The 23,824-nt window shown below is 41.6% G+C and overlaps 2 protein-coding genes and 2 long non-coding RNA genes across 13 annotated transcripts in view; 2 read left to right on the forward strand and 2 right to left on the reverse strand.

Moving 5' to 3' along the window:
- Positions 1 to 2,641: 2,641 nt before the first annotated feature.
- On the reverse strand, positions 2,642 to 5,228 carry LOC135369270 (serine/threonine-protein phosphatase 1-like). Its single transcript, XM_064602877.1, has 2 exons — positions 4,713 to 5,228; positions 2,642 to 3,336 (listed from the first exon to the last, which is right to left on the reverse strand). Exons 1-2 carry the CDS (start codon positions 5,049 to 5,051, stop codon positions 2,830 to 2,832), a joined length of 846 nt encoding a protein of 281 aa, XP_064458947.1. The 5' UTR covers positions 5,052 to 5,228; the 3' UTR covers positions 2,642 to 2,829.
- Positions 5,229 to 5,592: 364 nt separating this feature from the next.
- LOC135368091 (uncharacterized) lies at positions 5,593 to 14,851 on the forward strand. Its single transcript, XR_010414664.1, has 5 exons — positions 5,593 to 5,648; positions 6,602 to 6,657; positions 6,743 to 6,815; positions 7,260 to 7,336; positions 13,995 to 14,851. It is a non-coding gene; the product is annotated as an uncharacterized LOC135368091 (long non-coding RNA).
- LOC135368092 (uncharacterized) lies at positions 14,839 to 21,724 on the reverse strand. Of its 8 annotated transcripts, XR_010414669.1 has the most exons (5): positions 21,680 to 21,705; positions 20,682 to 20,726; positions 20,295 to 20,367; positions 19,774 to 19,850; positions 19,207 to 19,667 (listed from the first exon to the last, which is right to left on the reverse strand). It is a non-coding gene; the product is annotated as an uncharacterized LOC135368092 (long non-coding RNA). The 8 variants fall into 8 exon arrangements; XR_010414667.1 differs by lacking the exon at positions 20,682 to 20,726 and having other exon boundaries at positions 21,680 to 21,724; XR_010414668.1 differs by lacking the exon at positions 21,680 to 21,705 and having other exon boundaries at positions 20,682 to 21,672.
- A 49-nt stretch (positions 21,725 to 21,773) lies between these two features.
- LOC135368093 (kynurenine aminotransferase-like) overlaps positions 21,774 to 23,824 on the forward strand; it is a 30,447-nt gene continuing 28,396 nt past the window's right edge. The window contains exons 1-3 of one of the 3 annotated variants that reach the window (XM_064601167.1): positions 21,774 to 21,949; positions 22,209 to 22,303; positions 22,577 to 22,641. In XM_064601167.1, the coding sequence (XP_064457237.1) occupies positions 22,223 to 22,303; positions 22,577 to 22,641 (146 nt within the window). In that variant the 5' untranslated portion in view covers positions 21,774 to 21,949; positions 22,209 to 22,222. The other 2 variants (XM_064601166.1, XM_064601168.1) reach the window with 2 other exon arrangements.

Consider the following 23,824-nt stretch of genomic DNA (forward strand, 5'->3'; position numbering starts at 1 on the left):
TGAGGTGGTCTTCTGTGTCTGCTTGGAGAATGCAAAGCGTTGTGGTGTGTGTTGAACTGGACTCGAAGAAGCTTGTGGAGCCATCCCAGCGTATACGGGGTGTTTTAACGAAGAGTGAGCCAAAGTTTAAAAAAGAAAAGAAAAAAAGGTGCATTGCTTACCGAAAAGACTGACTGCCTTGTTTCCAGTGGTGTGAGGATACTATTTTTTTATTTGTAACTAAGTGAAGTTAATTGGTCATATTTTTAATTAGGAGGATTAGAGCAAAAAATGTCGATGAGAAAGTTGTAGCAGGCGATACAGCTACACGAAGCCCGCTGATAGCTACTCTAGACCTCTGACAGGTCCTCGTTTCTCTGGCTCCAAAGACTGACATTTTTCGCTCTAGTCCTTATTAACTGATTAATTATAAAATGACACTATGTAACAGTATACTACCACTACCGGTAACACCAGCCCCGGTGGCTCAGTCGGCAGCGTGTTCGCCTTCTGATCCCGAGATCGCGGGTTCGAACCCGGCCGAGGACGCCAGCAACTTGGTGGCAGGGTACAAGTTGCTTAGACACGCCGTCTTCCGCGAGGGACGTTAAATACGGGGTGCCGTGGGATGAGCTTTCATCGCACGTTAAAGAACCCTCAGGTGGGCAAAAGCAATCCACAGACCGACCGCTGTGGCGTCACTCATGATCTCAGTTGTCTCGCGACGTAAACACCCAATTATTATTATTATTAACTACTGGTAACACTATGCAGTCAGTCGTTTTGGTGTGTGATGAAGCATTAATAATAATAAAAAAAAAAAGATTGGCTCATTTTTTTGCGAAACACCATGTAGTACTGCACTAGCTGGAGATTATAATTGAGTTGAACATCTCGACAGTCACTGCGTAAATCGTCGTTGTAGTTGCTGAATACTTTCTCTAATTTAAAAGTGAAACTTATTCGAAATTGCTAACCTCCCTTATGTCAGGCAACCTAAGGAAATGGTCGCATGCATTGCAGTGGACCTTGAAACTGTGGTGTCATTTTATTCCTCCTGGACTATCGACCACAGTGTCGAAAACCCAACACAAAACAGTGTCATAGTTTGGCTGTTGCAGCAACAACTTTATTTTGAGATGATGTGCGGGGAGTTTCTAAGGAACGCACGAAAGATGTTGAGAGCCTGGCGGAATTCCCTCTCATGGGATTGGCAAGGCAGCTGCAAAAAAAGCAGCTCATCTCAGGGGAAAGACTAGAGCCATGTCAACGTGCAAAGAATCGTGAGTACCAATCGGTGAGCGGTCATGCTGCACCGATGCTTCCATGTGTAGTACTTTGCCAATAGAAGCTCAGAGGCAGAAAAGTAGGACGGCCTCGCTAATAAGTGACCTTTAACGAAAAAGAGGACGGTCATAAATGAGGTCTCCCTAGTGCAGGGAGAAAAAGAAGTTCTCTTAGAAAGTGAGGAGGGGGAAACGTGTAACCTGTTGTAACGTGTAACCCTGTTCAACTCCCGCTGCTCCATTTCATTGACCATATTGATTATATTGCGCGCATTTCGGGTCAAACACCGAGGATTCAATACATTTTGTTCTTTTTGCACTCAGTTTTCAAAGGCGTAATGCCTTCAGTTGTGCACATGTTCACTGTTTACGTTCTCTCGTTTTTTTTTTCTTGTTTTTTTTTTGTTATTGCTTCCTCTTATTTCTATACCAGTTCTGCATACATCATATGATCCTGCCAGAGTGTGTGATTCTTCAGCTTTAGTTTTGTGTTGTTCATTTTTCTTTTGCTTTACTTTCCTTCTTTTTGTTTTCTTATTTTCTTTGCCTCTTTTGAATTCCCCCTTTCACTTTTTTTTAAATAACAAGCCGACATCCATCTGGCTTACCCTTCCTTTCTTTTCTTAATAAACATATCCCCCAGCCAGAGTACTTACTTCGCGGTGTGCCCTTGCCCCCTCCGGGAAAATGAAAACTCTCCGCCTCTGGCTTCACTGACTGGAAGCGAAAGCGCAAGTGACCAGAAGAACTGGTGCGCGAGAGATGTGCGCGCCATGTGCTAGTTGTCGTCGTTCTCCAACAAAATAGTTGGTGCAAACTTGGAAAAGATGGAGAATTTAAAGGCTACAATTCAGTAGACGTCGTCCCCTCTAGAAAAAGGTGAAACCATTCGCAGCACAGCTGTTGGTGCGGCACTGATCTTTAAATCATTTAATAACTGAGCACTTTTCCAACGAAACCATTTGCCAAGTCGATTGTTGGCAGATGTGACCATCCCTTTAAAACTTCACTGCATTGTTCCTCAGGAGCATGGTCGTAAAGAGCGTATGTCAGATTATCGGGGGTCAAATTTACAAAAGTTCATTGTATATGTGTTGGTGTTTCTCAAGTCTCTGCAGCATTGGGGCCATGGGAAGAAAGGGGAAAGCTAATTCATTGTGGCACAAAAGAAGAGAAGTCACTTTATTGGCTGTTTAGGACTCAAAAAGGGTTCATCACATCATGCACGCATTCTGGTGCATGTCAGTGTATTGAGTTTGCACGTCATAGTTTGAGACACTACCCCTTGATGCACACCCTTGTCAGGCTCTGATGTTAAAAGAGAATTTCACAATATGATGGTACCCCCTTATTTATCTTTTTTTTTTTGGGGGGGGGGGGGGGGAGGGGGTTACAGACAGCTAACCTACTTCCAGTGCGTATTACCGCTTTCGTATAGAGATTCGAATTCAGGTTCATGTTGATGCATCTAACTCTCTCACAATTATACGGCATAGCTTTGGGCACAATGCGTCGTCGCAACCTCTTTCCGTCAACTTCATTTCACCTTTATTTATTGGCACCGCTACAAAGCCGCTACGCCGGGCTTCTGGTAAACAGAGTGTGCCTTTGCGGAAACCACTTCCCCTTGCCGTGGCCCCTTAATAAAAATACCAGTCAAGTCCTTCCCATAAACGCACCCAGTGTCCAGGCCCGTACAGTGTGGCCACCTTTGCATCAGGCGAATCGCATCGTGTCCGAAGTAGACGTGGGCTGGACCGTTCCAGAGGCTTCCCCAAGGCACAGATCCTTCTACCACCTTTTTCGTCCCCTGCAGTCCCCCTTCCTCCCACGGGTCTTTAAAGAGAATGTCTCTCATGCCGACCATCTCTTCGATGGAGGTTCCCTCGACGCCTTTTCCCGGCACCAGCCCCGCATGGACCACGACCGCGTTGAGGCTCGGGACGGATATCGTGTACGGAAGTTCCTGGAGGAAATGTATCTGGTCCGCACTGAGCTTTTTAATCCAGCAGTTTTGAGGCGCAAGAATGTAGCCCGGGCTGCGAGATCGCAGGTATTCACGGAGGACCACCTGCGAGAAGAACGGAGAGTTAGCGTAAGAGCGATCGTTGCAGCGGTGGATCTAGATCCTTGGTTTGAGGGGATGCTTTGTCGAAGCTTACGGGGTGGTCAGTCACAAACATTTTTGCGGAGAAACCTAAAAAAAAATTCGTGGTCGCAAGCTACCGCGTAACAAAATAAATGCGGCCACGCAAAACTTTCGTCTTCGAGCGTTTCCTACGCGCCATACCGATGGATGGAGGCGAAAGTTTGCGTGGTCGTATTTATTTTATTACGCGGCGCTTGGTAACCACAATTTTTTTTGTACGTTTCTCCGGCATAAATTCTTTACTCTGAGGCAGAAGAAGTCTTGTGCATCTAGGAGGTAACGCACAAGGAGGTATCACGTCTTGCACGAAAGCGTGACTGACCTTTTAGAGCACTCACCCTGGATAACTGGGGAGGAGGACGAATAATGTGTAACCTAATGGTTACACATTATTCTTCCCCGAGCGGTAGCAAGGTGGAATCTGCTTCCCCCCCCCCACGATGGAACCACCACTGGATCATTGTGAAAAAGTCAAGTTGGAGATATAATGCATAATGTAACCCCCCCCCCGAGACTAGGGAACATGAAGGGACAGACACAAACACGAAGTCTCAAAGAGACTTCCTACAAATTGAGACTTCGTGTTTCTGTCTGTCCCTTCGTGTTCCCTAGTCTCGGGGTTTTTACATTATGCATCATCTTCACCAGCTCGCTTACTTCCTAGCCATTTTTTCATGGAGATATAAACCCTTTAGGTAACAGCTTGTAACAGCAAAAAGCTGCAGGAAAAAGTGTTTGCTGAAAACCTATTGACAATATGCGAGGTCGCATAGTTTGAATAATTCGTCTCACGAAACACATGACTTCACCGAGCCAGTGGTGGTGTCTGCGAATGACCTGAAACCTCCAGTTCGCTTCTTTTGCACCTTTGGTGTTAATAATTAGATGCGATTAGATTAGCTGTGGGGTTCACATCTAAGCTGGGTCAGCCTGTTTGATGTCGTCCGATGTCGCAGTCCCTTATCTCTGATGTTTTAAAGGGACTACATACTTATTTGCTTGTGTACGCACAAACCTACATAACCGTAGCGTGGGTCACTGCTCTGTTCACCAAGAGGAGCGCAGTTCCTCTTGTGCTGGGACTCGGACAGTTCCACAGAACTGCCCACCACACACAACATATATGCGAGCATCCCTCTATAGCCTTCCTGAACCAACAGTAACTACCAGGATGATTTGCAAAAGTCACCCCCATCAGTGCATCCATCAAAGGAACAAGCGACCTGAACTGCTCAATGGTCCCAAAGCATAGCGGTCTGTGTGTTGAAATGCAGTAATGGACACCAATATTGGCATACCTCGTCGTGATTTCCACGGACACTCTGGCATGTGGTGTTATTGTTCATGAGAAAGTCGAGCACCTCTTCGCTCTTCGGTCCCTTGTTGATGACATCGCCAACGAATAGTTTCAGTGTGTCAGGCTTTGAGGAATTCGATTTTTCGAGGAGTTCCACTAGCTCGTCGAAACAACCATGAACATCTCCGACAACGAGGATATGATCGAAAGAATCGACAAATTCTTTACTTAGTGTCAGATGCGGAATGCTGGGAAGCGGTAAACCCCAAGGATGGACTAACGGAACAGGCTTGAGGTAAGACCTCACGATAGAAACAAAGATCGAAGTGAAAGCTCCCATGGCATAGGACTATAAATTACACTTTTTAAAATACAGGCTGAGACAAGAGCAGAGCACTCCTACAGTCACTATGTGACTATAAGCACTCCTATCGCTCCGACGATGTCGCCATACGCCTGTTGCATGCATGGCAGTCTAGTTCCACTTTCGAGACCCATTGTTGCTTACTTAGTTACGGAGTAGTAACTTTTCAACACCGATGCAACCAGATGCAACAACCGAAGTGGATGAACCGATGAACGATTTGTTGCACCAGATATTGGAGATGCAGACGCAATAATGGGGTGAGAGAGTTACCTGCACAAGAAATATGCATAATCATTGACTGCTAATTCTGCCCGATTTTTTCGTTGAACTAAGCTTCTTCCATAATTGTACCCGAAATTATTTTCACAAGAATTATTTACTATTTTGGAACCCATTTTGGTACACGTTTTACACATGTGTTACATATTTACATTGCTCCCATGTGGCCTGCATGTTATTATGCGGAAATTACACAAGTTCAACATAAGAAAAGCAACTGGGAACGAGATTACCGGAAGTGACGTCATTTTTCAGCGTGAGGCAAGGCGGGTCGTTTTTTGAATAGATGCCGTAAGTTTTCTAGCTCCATTTGAAATAATTTAGCGTTTTTATTAAAAATAACTGCTTAATATCGATAGATTAGTCTTTCCTCTACCTGCTGCAACCGTTTTTCTTTCTTTATACACGATTAAACAATAGTTAACACGATTTTGCTGCATGTCGTCCCCAGCGACGGATTATTATGCTTTTGTCATTTTTCCTAGTCTAGTCCTCATATCACGGAACACACTGACGCCAAATATCAATTGATTAGTGCATTCTGCGTCTAAATACATCTACTTCTCTTCATATATCCGCTGTTTTATTACAGGATTCTCCCTTACTTCACGTTTTCTGAAGGAGCACAGAATCCACGGCTACATGGCGCACACTAAGCAATGCAATATTGTCCCTAAATACGTTACCAAGACCATTTCAGAAATTGAACTCATTTAATTTGACTAATGAACTACCTCACGCGACACACCTCCTGGCCGAAGCATTTCTTCGCATTTCAGTGTAGAGCTCAGAGGAATGTTTTTTAATCCAGCCATAGTATAACTCTGCTAAAGAAGTAGACATTGTGGTATATTCCAGAAATCAGTTTCACCTCCTTTCCTCAATTTTTTTCATTACTCAATTCCCACACTTGACGACACGACGCATCTCCTAGCCACTTGCCGATGATTCTTTCCAATCTTAGAAATTTTACTCCCCCACTGAGTCTAAATATATTTATGTTGTCTGTAACTAGAAAGCATGCCCTGCCCTAGAAATGAATTTCATGTCATTTGTTCAATTCTTTATTTCCAGAAATTACATGGTTTGTCCTACATTCCATCCAAGCCGTCAGCAGAAATTATTGCATGTTTTAAAAATATTTCTTCACTGCTCAGACTAAACATATATAGAGCCTACAACTAGAAATCAAGCTGTGCTCTAGAAATGCATGTAATGCCATTTGGTAAATTTCTTATGTGCAGAAATGACACGTTTGATCCTGCACTCCACCTCCCAAGTTGTCATCGTAATGTTTTGCGTATGTTAAACATATTTCTCCCGCACTCAGACTAACCATATTTATATAATGTTCATTGCTTTACCACTCAACTTGCACATTCCAGGGCACGACCTCCGAACCACCTGTTGATATTTCTTGCCAAATTTAAAAATATTTTGACCTCACACACATTCAAGGTAAGTCCATAATCTATAAATAGACATTCTGATGCTTTCCAGAGATCAATTTCACCTTATTTCCCAATTCCTTTCGTCGCTCACCCCACAAATTTCGCTGCATGGCTCATTTTCGGTGCACTTGCCCATTTCCTTGAAATGTTAAAAATATCTCTACCTCACTCAGGCTCAAGATGAGTTCACGTTTGATAAGTAGAAACCCTGAAGCAATCCAGAAATCAATTTCATCTTACTCACTCTATGTTTCGTTCACATAATGGACACATTTTGAAAATACTGCTCCTGTCCTAAGCAATCTTACATGCGAAATTTCTACTAAAAATATTTCAACCCCACTCAGGCCAAGGTAAGTGCATATCCCATAAATAGATATTCTCAAGCACTCGAGAAACAGGTTTCCTATCAGTCACTCAATTATTTCACCACTCAACTTGCACGTTCCAGGGCGTGTCATCTCTCCCAACCACCTGCCGATGTTTCTTTCCAATGTTCAAAATATTTTTACCTCACACACATTCAAGGTAAGTTCATAATCTATAAATAGACACATTCTAAACCCTTCCAGAAATCAATTTCACCTTACTTCCCACTGCTTTATTCACTCACCTCATGCATTTTGCTGCTCGTCCACATTTTTGAAGCACTTGCCTAACTTTCTTTCCAATCTTAAAAATTTCTCTACCCCACTGTGATTCAATTGAAGTCTCTATCCTTCAAATACGCACTCTGATGTCCCCAGAAACCAATTTCACCTAATCTACTCAATGCTTTCCACACACACCACTCACATTTCGCTGAATGGGCCATCTCCGAGGCACTTGCCGACATTTCTTTCATATGTTAAAAATATTTCCACCCCAACTGGATGCAGTTTAGGTCCGTATCCTATAAGTAGACACTCTGTAGTTTTCCAGAAACCAATTTCACCTCATTTGCTCAATGCTTTCCCCACCAAACTCTCACATTTCGCTCAAAGGGCCATCTCCGAGGCACTTGCCGACATTTCTCTCTTATGTTAAAAATATTTCCACCCCAACTGGATGCAATTTAGGTCCATATCCTATAAGTAGACACTCTGTAGTTTTCCAGAAACCAATTTCACCTCATTTGCTCAATGCTTTCCCCACCAAACACTCACATTTCGCTGAACGGCCCATCTCCGAGGCACTTGCCGACATTTCTCTCTTATGTTAAAAATATTTCCACCCCAACTGGATGCAATTTAGGTCCATATCCTATAAGTAGACACCCTGTAGTTTTCCAGAAACCAATTTCACCTCATTTGCTCAATGCTTTCCCCACCAAACTCTCACATTTCGCTGAACGGCCCATCTCCGAGGCACTTGCCGACATTTCTCTCTTATGTTAAAAATATTTCCACCCCAACTGGATGCAATTTAGGTCCATATCCTATAAGTAGACACCCTGTAGTTTTCCAGAAACCAATTTCACCTCATTTGCTCAGTGCTTTCCCTACCAAATTCTTGCATTTCGCTGCAGTACCCATCTCCGAGGCACTTGCCGACATTTCTCTCTTATGTTAAAAATATTTGCACCCCAACTGGATGCAGTTTAGGTCCATATCCTATAAGTAGACACTCTGTAGTTTTCCAGAAACCAATTTCACCTCATTTGCTCAGTGCTTTCCCTACCAAATTCTTGCATTTCGCTGCAGTACCCATCTCCGAGGCACTTGCCGACATTTCTTTCTTATGTTAAAAATATTTCCACCCCATCTGGATGTAATTTAGATCTATATCCTATAAGTAGACACTCTGTATTTTTCCAGAAACCAATTTCACCTCATTTGCTCAATGCTTTCCCCACCAAACTCTTACATTTCGCTGAAAGGCCCATCTCCGAGGCACTTGCCGACATTTCTCTCTTATGTTAAAAATATTTCCACCCCAACTGGATGCAGTTTAGGTCCATATCCTATAAGTAGACACTCTGTAGTTTTCCAGAAACCAATTTCACCTCATTTGCTCAGTGCTTTCCCTACCAAATTCTTGCATTTCGCTGCAGTACCCATCTCCGAGGCACTTGCCGACATTTCTCTCTTATGTTAAAAATATTTGCACCCCAACTGGATGCAGTTTAGGTCCATATCCTATAAGTAGACACTCTGTAGTTTTCCAGAAACCAATTTCACCTCATTTGCTCAATGCTTTCCCTACCAAACTCTTACATTTCGCTCAAAGGCCCATCTCCGAGGCACTTGCCGACATTTCTTTCATTTTTAAAAAATATTTCCACCCCAACTGGATGCAGTTTAGGTCCATATCCTATAAATACACACTCTGTAGTTTTCCAGAAACCAATTTCACCTCATTTGCTCAATGCTTTCCCCACCAAACTCTCACATTTCGCTGAAAGGCCCACCTCCGAGGCACTTGCCGACATTTCTTTCTTATGTTAAAAATATTTCCACCCCAACTGGACGCAGTTTAGGTCCATATCCTATAAGTAGACACTCTGTAGTTTTCCAGAAACCAATTTCACCTCATTTGCTCAATGCTTTCCCCACCAAACTCTTACATTTCGCTTAAAGGCCCATCTCCGAGGCACTTGCCGACGTTTCTCTCATGTTAAAAATATTTCCACCCCATCTGGATATAATTTAGATCTATATCCTATAAGTAGACACTCTGTAGTTTTCCAGAAACCAATTTCACGTTCTTTGCTCAATGCTTTCCCCACCCACCTCTGACATTTCGCTGCAGTACCCATCTCCGAAGCATTTGCCGATATTTCTGTCCAATTATAAAAATATTTTCACCCTAGTGAGGTTTAGTCTCGGCCCATATCCAAGAAAAAGACACTCTGGAGCACTCCTGCAATCTGTTTCTTCTCATTCACTCCACTTTTTTATTCACAGAGGCCCAATTTTGAACACGCTGCTACTGTCCAGAGCAGCTTGAACAATTTCTTTCCAATGTTAAAAATATTTCTTCCCCAAACAGATTGTAGATAACTTCATATCCTATAACTAGACATCTCGAAGGAATCCAAAAACAGATTTCACATCATGCACTCAATTCTTTCATTACTAGCCTCACACATTTTGCATGCATGGCTTACTTCTGAAGCACTTACCGGTGTTGTTTGCCAATGTTAAGTATATTAGGTTAGGTTGCACCTCTACTGAGGTTGTGGATAACTCCAGTATATTATACGTAGATAGTCTGAAGAGCTCCAAAAATTAATTCCATTTCATTCAATTTTGTGTTAACATATTTGCAAAATGTTTAAAAGACTGCTTGTGTCTGCAAGAATTTGCACCATTTCTTTCTGATATTAAAAATATTTTCTCCCCAATGGGATTGAATTTAATTGAGTATCCTATAAGTAGACATTGTGAAGCATTCCAGAAACACATTTTCTGTCATTTACTGAATTTTTTCATTACTCAACTTGCACATTCCAGGGCACATCTCCAAACCGCCTGCCAATGTTTGTTTTCAATGTTAAACATATTCTACGTTACATTCCAAAAATCAATTTCACTTAATTTTCTCAATCCTTCATCACTCTCCTCACACACTTCTCCTCACTGCCCGTTTCTGAAGCATTTGCCCATATCCCTTTCCGATGTTAGGTACAAATATTTCTCCTCCACCGAGATACAATTTAAATCAATATACTAAATGTAGCTATTCTGAAGCATTCCAGAAATCAATTTCGCCTCATTCACTTCATGATTTTATTCACAGATTATGAAAAACATTTTATATTATATTTTACACATTATTTTATATTATTCAGTGGCCACGTTTTCAAAATACGGCTCCGGTCTGGAGCAATTTGCAAATCTGATATCCTGATGCATTCCAGAAACAAATGTCATGTCATTTACTCAATTCTTTCATCACTAAACTTGCACATTCTAGTGACAAATCTTTAGACCACTTGCAATGTTTCTTTCCAATGCTAAAGATATATTTCTACCTCACACAGATTCGAGGTAAGTTCATGAAGAAAATAATATGAGGCACACCAGTGAATGTAGAAAGATGCACTTGAGTTTGGCTAAGATAAGAAAGTTAACCACACACACTGGGCTCAGACCATCAGATACTTTTAATGGACTTAGAATTCATAGATAAAGAAAGTGTAAAATTGGAAGGGGGAGTTCAACAGAAGGCATGCTGGTGCATCAGATTGCTGATGTTGTTTGGAGAGATCATTCTTCCACATGACTGGAAAGGTGGTTCCACTCCATAAATCAGGAGACAAGCATTGTGCAAGAGAAGCAGCAATTATTGACCCATAATTTCATGTACAATACTAGCGCACATTATCTAACACCTAAAATTCTGTTCCTCCTTCTCTCATATCAACCCGCTATTAGAAAACAAATCGTTGTGAAACGCGGCTAGTTCCTTTGCTCATGACTTTCATGTTACACTGGATCACAAGTTCTGCACGGACTGCAGATTTCTTGACTTCTCGAAGGCATCCAATAACGTATCACTCTCTCTCTCTTTTTTTTCTTTTTTTCATAAATTGCACAATCTTGGCATTGATGATAAAATTCTATCTTGTATACATTCCTTGACTAATCGCTCACAGTTTGTCTCTATGAACGATAATGAGTCCAGTCTAACGCCTGTCCTCTCCGGAGTTCGCTAAGATTCTGTCCTTGGACCACTTCTCTTTCTCATATACAGTCAGGTCTCATTATCCAGACACTTCAGTAGTCGTCCCTTTTCATCTGGATACCAGATAACTCAGCCAAGCAAGCTCCTGGGAAAACCTTAAAATTGATACCCCTGCCTACTCCCTGGGCCTTTTTTGTTTGTTCCCTGGCACATGAATTTTTACCAATTTGAAGGTATGGGCCACCAAACAGTCACATCTTTAGCCCTTTCCGGGAGAACCCGACATTTTTGAAACTCTCCTTTATAGCTCCAGAAAAGGGAACAAAAAAAAAGATTGTTACTTCAAAAAATCATGCAAAGGGAGCTGATTGCAATTAATAGTAATGTGTGACAGAATTCTGGTCACACCCACAGCATGCACCGAGTCAACCTGCTAATGTCTTAGAAAGTTGGTCTTCTTCCAGGATAACCGGGACCAAGTCCTATGGTAGCTGGCTCGTTCTCGGTAATGCAAGTTTTCCAGATATGTGAAATCCGGATAAGCGAAGCATAACTATATATTAACGACCTTCCAAATGATCTTACATCAGTGATTTATCCAGACACCCCCCCCCCCCCCCCCCCAGAAAAAAAATATCTGGAGGCCCCCCCCATAAAATCTGGTGAGATTGCGGAATATTGAGTGACAAGCATGTAAATATACCCTCCCCCCCCAAAAAAAAAAGAACCAAATTCTGGTGATAATTTCGCGCTCTAATAAAGTGCATGTGACTTATTCCATTAATAACATTCCATTTGAATCAGTATCACCACGGTCTCTGGGTATCACTTTACAAATACCTCAGCATTTTCATTTCATCTAACCTGTCCTGGCTCCCTCATGTTGAACACATCACTACCAACGCATCTCGAGCTCCAGGTTACACCGCTGAATTTTTTCATCCACTCCAACTAACACTATAGTGACTGTATAAATCACTAGCCTTTCCTAAGTTGGAAGACATGGCTCTGTGTGGGATACCGACCACATCAACATTTCAAACTCAATAGAAACAGTACAATGCAAGACAGCCTGTTCATATTTGGTAACTACAACCCCAGTATCACTGCTATGAAACATATCCTCCATCTGCTTCTACTTTGCACTTGTCGAAAAATAACTAGTCTTTGTTTCAACAAGATTTATTATCATTCATAATAATCACCTCAGAGAATATTTGGTCTAACAGGCTACATATATCTCATATCGTGCCGATCACCCGTAGAAAGTGGGTATTCCCTCATGCTCAAGGAAGTCATTTCTGAATTCATTTTTTCCTCGTATGTCGTTGTAGTGGAACCGCCTTCCCGGTACCATTGTCAAGCAATTCAAGAACTGGTTATGTGTGTGTGTGTGTTTCCATTCCACATGTTGTACACTTGTGCTGTATTTTTTGCTCTCTATTAGGCTGAATACCTTCATTTTTTTTTCACATTCTTTTCAATTCACTTTGTGCAGTTTTGTTCATGTGGACCTCATTTGGAAATATTTTTGTATGCTGTTTATATTAACATCGTACCAATTTTTAATCCATTCAGGCTCGATGTAAAGAAAAACTAAGATTGTGAAGCTACGTGGAACCCTAGTGAGAATCATTGTGCAGTATGGTGCATATATATATATACAGTCAACCCTCGATTTATGAACCTTCGATATATGAATTCCCTCGTTTTATGAACACGAGCACGGGGAACCAAACTTTTTTCCATTCATTTTTCCCTCGTTTTATGAACCTCGATATTCGAATAATGAATAGAATTTCTGGGAACCAACTAGGAGTTGCCCAGCGTTTTTCCCCTCAATTTATGAACGGATCATTCCGAGGTCAACAGAAACCTTCAAAGGGATAATTCCGTGGTCTTATGAATGACGCCTGAACGGACAAAACGTTTTCCAGGTATTACCACCCTCGGTTCTTAACCCCTCGAAATCCGAACAACAAACCGGTTTTCCGTTGTGCGGCCAAGTGTTCCTGACCTCAGTTGATGAATAAGGTGGTTGCTGTCACCCGGAGGTTAAAAATTCCGGAGGAAACCCGAGACCAGTCCAGTGCGAATGTGGTGACATCTCTTATTTCCAAGATTGACGCAGCGGAAGGCATAATAAACAGTATGAATGCGCTAACGTCTGTTCTTTGTGAGATTGATACAGCAGAAAGCATGGTCAAAAGCAAATTTACACAATATATGGCATTATAAACACAAGCCCAACTTGGAAATACTGTTGCATTTGCTCGATAGTACTCAGTTAACTGAATTTTCGATTTATGAATCCCTCGATTTATGAACGCTTTTTCGGGGAACCGAGGTGTTCATAAATCGAGGGTTGACTGTATATATATTACATGAAAATAAAAAAGAAAAGGTGCTAGTAAATATTGTATTGTGGTCGTCAGTCTGAACATATATAATGATAATCATGCACTGTGTTGAAAGAACAAATTATCTCGTTTTGTGCCCTTCTTCCTTTCAGAAGTGACTAGGTTTATCTCAACAGTGGACAGCCAGATTCTGAACATTCCATCTGTTTGATCCACAGGATTCCATCTGTGCAGCCCAAGTCTATAAAAGAGAGTGGTCAAACAACAGCAATGATGCCCGAGGTGCCTGTTCGCCCCACATGAACGCCAACAGTGTAAAACTATCAACTTTGAGGACAACGAATCCGTCAAGATTATTCGTAATAGTGAAAGCGGCACACTTCATCGGGTGACACCTCTAGAGTGAACACCGCAGATTATAGGACTTCATATGTTCCTGTCATCCACCACAAAGGTCCAAGTGTTTCACGATGTAGGCAACGTGCAAGAAAAAAAATGACCTTTGGCGGCCTGCAAAGGCGTGCCAATTAGTCGGTTGTAACGGCAGTGGTCACGCATGGGGCCAGAAATGTGCGCTCGCTTGTGCATTCCATCACTGCCAGTCAGAACTCATGTTGAGGAAGGCCATCTCCTCCTCATGGTCCTGATGGTGAGGAAGACTCCTCTACTAGAGGAGTAAGAACACACCATGTGATGCCATCGAGAACATTCCACCTCTCCAGCAATCTTTCCGTCCTGTGTGAGTATCACCATATCTGTCGTGAGAAACACTATAGGGGCACAGAGTCTTGGTAGCACCCATCTAAGCCCTACACAGCCACATCCCCCATTCCCTGACACACATCCTTTGCCAGCAGCAACATTAGCAAGGGTGAAGCAAGTTCCTTAACTGGCTTAAAACTGTGAGTAACGCGTTTAGCTACGAGACAACTTTAGCCCCTTGGTATGAGTTAAGGAATCCTAATTGAATTGACAATTTTAGTGTACCGGATTCAATGTGCAGAGAAACTTGTCTAAGATTGTGAAATGTAAAAACATATGTATAGTTCAAAATAAATGATATACAATGCGAAAACATCTATTTATCTTGGTTAGAATTAGAAATAAAATTGCCATATGAATACAGAAGAGACGCAGGAATTGCTTGGTTACATGGTTCTTGGTTACATGGCTAGCTGGCTAGGATGCAGCTTGGAAGAAGGTACATGAAAGTGCTCTTTCTCCACGTATGTGAAGTTCAGAGAAGGAGATCGGAGCTCTGAAAAACAAAAAGAAAAACAGGATACCAAGACGAAAGCACAGCAATATCAGAAGTAGATGTTGGACAGCATATATTTCATGACATGCAATTGTCATAAAAAGGAAGAAGGCAAAAAAAATTAACTGTAGTAACCTGCACAACAGCATAGAACTTGTAGTCATAAAAGTCACACATTAAGCATTGCAGCATTTCTTACATTTGCAGGGATTTCTTAGAAGGATTCGGCATTATAGTATAAGGGGAAAGGAGCAAGGTATCAAAAAAGAAGAAAACTTGTATGGCAATGAAAATAATTTACTGGCATGCTTCATAATGTCCCGTTACAGGGTGTTCAATTTCTGTATAGATTCCGAATGTCAACTTATACGATATGGACTTCGATTGAAATCAGTGGAGAACAATATTTAACATTGGAACGAAATTTTGTGAACTGCTCCAGACAGGAGCTCTATATTCAAAATGTGGCCATTATGTGAATAAAAAGTTAACTGAATGAGATGAAACAGATTTCTGGAGCACATCAGAGCATCTACATGCAGAATATGGACTTGAATCTCTGTAGGGTAGAAATCTTTTTGACACGGGAAAGAATTAAGTTAAGGCGGAGATTTGGGCAAGTTGGTACATAACTAGGTAGAAAACAGCGCAGAGACGGGACACGAAGAAGAAACAAGTGCACACACGGAGCGCTGTGTGTGTGCAGCGCTCCGGACAGCGCTCTGTGTGTGCACTTGTTTCTTCTTCGTGTCCCGTCTCTGCGCTGTTTTCTACGGGAAAGAAGTTTCTCAAACTGCTGAAGACACAAGCGATATCTTGAAATTTGTCCTATGTGAATAAAAGATGGAGTGAATGAGATGAAAATGATTATTGGAGCGTACCAGAGCTCTATTTACAGAACATGAACTTAAATTGGATCTCAGTGGGGAGAACTATTTTTAACATTGGAAAGAAACCTCACAAACTGTTCCGGACAGGAGCTGTGCCTTCAAAATTTGGCAAATATGTGAATACAAATGAAGTGAATAATGAGGTGAAATTGATTTCTGGATTGCTTCAGAGTGTCTATGTCATATGTTATGTTACAGTCTATGTTATAGAACATAGACTTAATTAAATTTCAGTTCAGGTCAAATTATTTACCATTGGAAAGACACATGGGCAAGTGCAGCAAAACGTGCGAGGTAGGTGATGGAAGAATTCAGGAAATTAAGTAGGTTTCTAGAACGTTTCAATGTGTCTATTTACAGAATATGAACTTGAATATATGTGGGGTAAAAATATTTTTAACGTTGGAAAGAAACATCGGCAGGTGGTTTGGAGATGTGTTGCATCCTGGGATGTGCAAGTTGAATGATAAAAGAATTGAGCAGAATGTATACTTATAGGATATCGACTTAAATTGGATCTGAGTGTGGGTGAAATTATTAACACAGGGAAACAATTTTGGAAATTGCTCCAAACAGGAGCACTGTTGTCCAAATTTGGCAATTGTGTCAATAAAAAAAGAAAGTGAACGCGGTGAAATTCATTTCTGGAAGACATCAGAAGGTCTCTTTATAGAATATAGACTCAAATTAAATCTCAGTGAAGCAGAAATATTTTTAACGTTGGAAAGAAATATAGGCAAGTGCTTCTAAAATGGGTCCTGCAGCGAAATGCATGAGGTGGGTGAGTAAATCATTGAGTAAATGAAGTGAAATTGGTTTCTGAAAAACATATCCTACAGGATATGGACCTAAAATGAATCTCGGTGGAGTAGAAATATTTTTAACATTGGAAAGAAATGTCGGCGAGTGCCTCGGAGATGGGCCGTTGTATGGGTCGGACGTAAGAGTTTGGTAGGGAAAGCGTTGATCAAATGAGGTGAAATTGGTTTCTGGAAAACTACATAGTGTGTATTTATAGGATATGGACCTAAACTGCATCCAGTTGGGGTGGAAATATTTTTAACATAAGAGAGAAATGTCGGCAAGTGCCTCGGAGATGGCCCTTTGAGCGAAATGTGAGAGTTTGGTGGGAAAGCATTGAGCAAATGAGGTGAAATTGGTTTCTGGAAAACTACAGAGTGTCTACTTATAGGATATGGAGCTAAACTGCATCCAGTTGGGGTGGAAATATTTTTAACATAAGAGAGAAATGTCAGCAAGTGCCTCGGAGATGGGCCGTTCAGCGAAATGTGAGAGTTTGGTGGGGAAAGCATTGAGCAAATGAGGTGAGATTGGTTTCTGGAAAACTACAGAGTGTGTATTTATAGGATATGGACCTAAACTGCATCCAGTTGGGGTGGAAATATTTTTAACATATGAGAGAAATGTCGGCAAGTGCCTCGGAGATACGTACTGCAGCGAAATGTAAGAGTTTGGTAGGGAAAGCATTGAGCAAATGAGGTGAAATTGGTTTCTGGAAAACTACAGAGTGTCTACTTATACGATATGAACCTAAATTGCATCCAGTTGGGGTGGAAATATTTTTAACATAAGAAAGAAATGTCGGCAAGTGCCTCGGAGATGGGCCTTTGAGCGAAATGTAAGAGTTTGGTGGGGAAAGCATTGAGCAAATGAGGTGAAATTGGTTTCTGGAAAACTACAGAGTGTGTATTTATAGGATATAGATCTAAATTACATCCAGATGGGGTGGAAATATTTTTAACATATGAGAGAAATGTCGGCAAGTGCCTCGGAGATGCGTACTGCAGCGAAATGTAAGAGTTTGGTGGGGAAAGCATTGAGCAAATGAGGTGAAATTGGTTTCTGGAAAACTACAGAGTGTCTACTTATACGATATGGACCTAAATTGCATCCAGTTGGGGTGGAAATATTTTTAACATAAGAAAGAAATGTCGGCAAGTGCCTCGGAGATGGGCCTTTGAGCGAAATGTAAGAGTTTGGTGGGGAAAGCATTGAGCAAATGAGGTGAAATTGGTTTCTGGAAAACTACAGAGTGTCTACTTATAGGATATGGAGCTAAACTGCATCCAGTTGGGGTGGAAATATTTTTAACATATGAGAGAAATGTCGGCAAGTGCCTCGGAGGTGGGCCTTTCAGCGAAATGTGAGAGTTTGGTGGGGAAAGCATTGAGCAAATGAGGTGAAATTGGTTTCTGGAAAACTACAGAGTGTCTACTTATAGGATATGGAGCTAAACTGCATCCAGTTGGGGTGGAAATATTTTTAACATATGAGAGAAATGTCGGCAAGTGCCTCGGAGGTGGGCCTTTGAGCGAAATGTAAGAGTTTGGTGGGGAAAGCATTGAGCAAATGAGGTGAAATTGGTTTCTGGAAAACTACAGAGTGTCTACTTATAGGATATGGAGCTAAACTGCATCCAGCTGGGGTGGAAATATTTTTAACATATGAGAGAAATGTCGGCAAGTGCCTCGGAGATGGGCCGTTCAGCGAAATGTGAGAGTTTGGTGGGGAAAGCATTGAGCAAATGAGGTGAAATTGGTTTCTGGAAAACTACAGAGTGTGTATTTATGGGATATGGACCTAAACTGCATCCAGTTGGGGTGGAAATATTTTTAACATATGAGAGAAATGTCGGTAAGTGCCTCGGAGATGCGTACTGCAGCGAAATGTAAGAGTTTGGTGGGGAAAGCATTGAGCAAATGAGGTGAAATTGGTTTCTGGAAAACTACAGAGTGTCTACTTATACGATATGGACCTAAATTGCATCCAGTTGGGGTGGAAATATTTTTAACATAAGAAAGAAATGTCGGCAAGTGCCTCTGAGATGGGCCTTTGAGCGAAATGTAAGAGTTTGGTGGGGAAAGCATTGAGCAAATGAGGTGAAATTGGTTTCTGGAAAACTACAGAGTGTCTACTTATACGATATGGACCTAAATTGCATCCAGTTGGGGTGGAAATATTTTTAACATAAGAAAGAAATGTCGGCAAGTGCCTCGGAGATGGGCCTTTGAGCGAAATGTAAGAGTTTGGTGGGGAAAGCATTGAGCAAATGAGGTGAAATTGGTTTCTGGAAAACTACAGAGTGTCTACTTATAGGATATGGAGCTAAACTGCATCCAGCTGGGGTGGAAATATTTTTAACATATGAGAGAAATGTCGGCAAGTGCCTCGGAGGTGGGCCTTTCAGCGAAATGTGAGAGTTTGGTGGGGAAAGCATTGAGCAAATGAGGTGAAATTGGTTTCTGGAAAACTACAGAGTGTCTACTTATAGGATATGGACCTAAATTGCATCCAGTTCGGGTGGAAATATTTTTAACATATGAAAGAAATGTCGGCAAGTGCTTCGGAGATGGGTGCTGCAGCGAAATGTGAGAGTTTGGTGGGGAAAGCGTTGAGCAAATGAGGTGAAATTGGTTTCTGGAAAACTACAGAGTGTCTACTTATAGGACATGGAGCTAAACTGAATGCCATTGGGTTGCATATATTTTTAACGTCGGAAAGAAACACAGGTGAGTGCTTGAGAAATGGGCCATTGAGCGAAATGCATGGTGGGTCACGAAATGATTGAAGTGATATGAAATTGATTTCTAGAAGGGTTTAGAATGTCCATTTATAGCATATGAAGTTACCTTAAATATGTGTGAGGTAGAAATATTTGTAAAATTGGAAAGGTGCTGAGGAGCGGATGGTTCGGAGGCGTGATGCACCCTGGAAAGTGCAAGCTGAGAGGTGAATTGCATGAGGTGAGTGAATAAAGCAGTGGGAAGTAAGGTGAAATTGATTTCTGGAAGGGTTTAGAATGTGTATATTTATAGAGTATAAACTTACCTTTAATGTGTGTGAGGTAAAAATATTTTGAACATCGGAAAGAAACATCGGCAGGTGGTTCGGAGAGATGACATGCCCTGGAACGTGCAAGTTGAGTGGTGAAATAATTGAGTGATTGACACGAAACCTGTTTCTCGAGTGCTTGAGAATATCTACTTCTGGGATATGCACTTACATTGGCCTGAGTGGGGTTGAGATATTTTTAGTAGAAATTTCGCATTTAAGACTGATTAGGACAGGAGCAGTATTTCCAAAATGTGTCCATTATGTGAATAAAAAATGGAGTGAGTAAGATGAAATTGATTTCTGGATTGCTTCAGGGTTTCTACTTATCAAACGTGAACTTATCTTGAGCCTGAGTGAGGTAGAGATATTTTTAACATTTCAAGGAAATGGGCAAGTGCACCGAAAATGAGCCATGCAGCGAAATTTGTGGGGTGAGTGACGAAAGGAATTGGGAAATAAGGTGAAATTGATCTCTGGAATGCATCAGAATGTCTATTTATAGATTATGAACTTACCTTGAATGTGTGTGAGGTAGAAATATTTTTAAATTTGGAAAGAAATATCAACAGGTGGTTCGGAGGTTGTGCCCTGGAATGTGCAAGTTGAGTGGTAAAGCAATGAACACATGACATGAAATTTGCTTCTAGAATGCTTCAGAATGTCTGCTTATAGGATATGGAATTTGATTGAATTGACTATTGAATATCAGTGGTGAGAAATGGAAAGAAACTTGGCAAACTTCTACAGACGCGAGCCGTATTTTCAAAATGTGGTCATTATGTGAATAAAAAATGAAGTGAATGAAATGAAATTCATTTCTAGGGGAAGGCATGATGATTAGTTGTACGCCATATTATATAAATATGGTTAGTCTGAGTGCGGGAGAAATATTTTTAACATACGCTAAACATCTTGGGAGGTGGAGTGCAGGATCAAACGTGTCATTTCTGCACATAAGAAATTTACCAAATGGCATTACATGCATTTCTAGAGCACAGCTTGATTTCTAGTTGTAAGCTCTATATATGTTTAGTCTGAGCAGTGAAGAAATATTTTTAAAACATGCAATAATTTCTGCTGACGGCTTGGATGGAATGTAGGACAAACCATGTAATTTCTGGAAATAAAGAATTGAACAAATGACATGAAATTCATTTCTAGGGCAGGGCATGCTTTCTAGTTACAGACAACATAAATATATTTAGACTCAGTGGGGGAGTAAAATTTCTAAGATTGGAAAGAATCATCGGCAAGTGGCTAGGAGATGCGTCGTGTCGTCAAGTGTGGGAATTGAGTAATGAAAAAAATTGAGGAAAGGAGGTGAAACTGATTTCTGGAATATACCACAATGTCTACTTCTTTAGCAGAGTTATACTATGGCTGGATTAAAAAACATTCTTCTGAGCTCTACATTGAAATGCGAAGAAATGCTTCGGCCAGGAGGTGTGTCGCGTGAGGTAGTTCATTAGTCAAATTAAATGAGTTCAATTTCTGAAATGGTCTTGGTAACGTATTTAGGGACAATATTGCATTGCTTAGTGTGCGCCATGTAGCCGTGGATTCTGTGCTCCTTCAGAAAACGTGAAGTAAGGGGGAATCCTGTAATAAAACAGCGGATATATGAAGAGAAGTAGATGTATTTAGACGCAGAATGCACTAATCAATTGATATTTGGCGTCAGTGTGTTCCGTGATATGAGGACTAGACTAGGAAAAATGACAAAAGCATAATAATCCGTCGCTGGGGACGACATGCAGCAAAATCGTGTTAACTATTGTTTAATCGTGTATAAAGAAAGAAAAACGGTTGCAGCAGGTAGAGGAAAGACTAATCTATCGATATTAAGCAGTTATTTTCAATAAAAACGCTAAATTATTTCAAATGAAGCTAGAAAACTTACGGCAACTTATTCAAAAAACAACCCGCCTTGCCTCACGCTGAAAAATGACGTCACTTCCGGTAATCTCGTTCCCAGTTGCTTTTCTTATGTTGAACTTGTGGTTCAGCCTTATTATGCGTGCGTGGTGCGTGCGGCTAGGTAGTAAATAGTTTGTTTTGGTTCGGCGCGTTGCGCATTGGATTCGTTTCTTGCTTCACCGGATAGCGCTTCGTAATTACTTGCGCCTACTTTACTTCCTCGTTTTTGATTCCAGTGAGCAGTGTAGGTCGTGTGAGTGAAGCAATATTTCATCAAATTTCAGCGTTTGTATAGTTCCGGTAGTTACAGGTTGTAGTCTGCTAGCCGCCTGCTTGTAGTATAGTGTCTGGCAGGAACGATAAAAAAGCAGTGTTTACGTTGTTAAAACGTTGAAACAGTCTTCCCTTCGGATGGACCATGCCTGTTTCTTCGCAGCCTAATGTGTTGGTTTCCGATTTCGTCGTATCGTTGTGATCGCTTCCATTCCCCCTTCTTTTCTTTCATTCGGTAGATAAGACAAGCAACATGCACTGTGCGTTTCGTGGTGTCTTTTCCAAAAGCATTCAAGCCAAGAAGCTATTTCTAAGTCCACTATCCACGTACAAGGTACGGGTAGAGCGTAGTTGTTTGCACTGGCGTCAGCCTTAATCGCTCGCAGCTTAATGTTGGACCCACAATGTGCACGATTAACGGATTGAAACTGTATCATTAATCCCGCTGGTGCCGTTGCCATCTGTAGACGAGGAAACCACGCGGGGTATATCCACCTAATTAGGTCATACGACCGCCGGATCAAGAGATTCTTGTAGATTTTTTGTTATCACGATCTCCACATTGCTGCTCAGCAATTTGAACCATTTTATCACCTTCGTCTTCCAGATGTGCACGATGGCAAATGTTGTGGAACCAGCCCAGCGACTGAAGGGAATGCAAGAGAGTGTATGGTGAGTTGCTGTGTGTGTCACACTTTGTTCCCTGTCATAAGCCAACCGTTGCGCTCCTTAAGCATCGGTGCTTGCAGTTATATGTTCAGTCTGCGCTGCCTCAGATATCGTGGTGCGTTTCTGTTGGAGGCGTAGTCATGTTCATCATAAGAAGAGCGTCGACAAAAGCGAAATGGTGCTTACAACCTGGTGCGTAACCGCTGAACCCGATAATTTGTCTGTACTCCTTGTCTCTAGTTTGGTTTTCAGTAAGAACAGCTCGTCTAATCCTACGCTCGTCACTTTTGGTTGCAGTAGCACCCTGCGTCACGACAAGTAATGTGCCGACCTCCAAAACTATAGAAGCTCTATAGGTAGCACATACTATTTCTCCCAGACTTTTCAAGGCAGCAAGGGTTCACTGACTATATTTCATGCTGTGCTTAGTTTGAACATAGGCAACAAATGTTCTCAGTGACACGTGTCATCATACAGTGATGAAACAAGCTTGAGCATGTATTTTTGCCACCAGCTAGACTACGTTCACGTTATTTTAGCAGCCATCATACGGGGTATACGGGTGGTGCAGGCAAATAATGGGCTATACGGGAGGTGCAGGCAAGCTCTGGTATGAACTCATAGTAAAGGGCACCGAGAGAGAAGGGACAGAACAAGGACGGACAGCAGATTTGTTGTCCATCCTTGTTTGACCGTGTCTCTCGGTGCCCTTCACCATTATACGGGATATTTTATTTTCCTTCGCGTTTTTCACACATTTTTTTTTTTTCTTCTAAGAAACTAGGATTCGCTAAAATTCGTTCATATGTTTACCCTTTAATTATGGGCTGTTGGGCAAAAGTGAGATAGCAGAATGTGAGACAATCCTCATTGAAAGCCATTCCTTCTCTTCAAAAAAAAATTCCCGATACTGGAACGTATGTTGAAATATCCGCAGGATAAATATTTTGCTGAGCTGAATTATTTTATGAACTGAAAGTGCGCGGATCAGGTGAGCCTCCATTGGCGAGGGTCACGCACTCCTGCGGCATGTAGTTTTGGCACGTTTGCATAGCAAAATTTGTTGAAAGGGTATTTCTAGTGTCACCAAATAAGCTTCGCTTCAGAGTACCGACACTGAGTTCCAAGAGCGAGCACGCGCCATCTTGTTTCCGCGCCACTGTAGCCATGCGCAATGCGCACTTTA

This window comes from Ornithodoros turicata, chromosome 9, assembly GCF_037126465.1.
Source record: "Ornithodoros turicata isolate Travis chromosome 9, ASM3712646v1, whole genome shotgun sequence".
Classification (NCBI taxonomy): Eukaryota; Metazoa; Arthropoda; class Arachnida; order Ixodida; family Argasidae; genus Ornithodoros; species Ornithodoros turicata.

Excerpts from the sequence above, each read along its gene's own strand:
- LOC135369270 (XM_064602877.1), bottom strand. The coding sequence starts at position 5,051 with ATGGGAGCTTTCACTTCGATCTTTGTTTCTATCGTGAGGTCTTACCTC. Across the intron at positions 3,337-4,712 it reads TCCGTGGAAATCACGACGAG|GTGGTCCTCCGTGAATACCT; the intron begins GTATGCCAATAT and ends TTCTTCTCGCAG.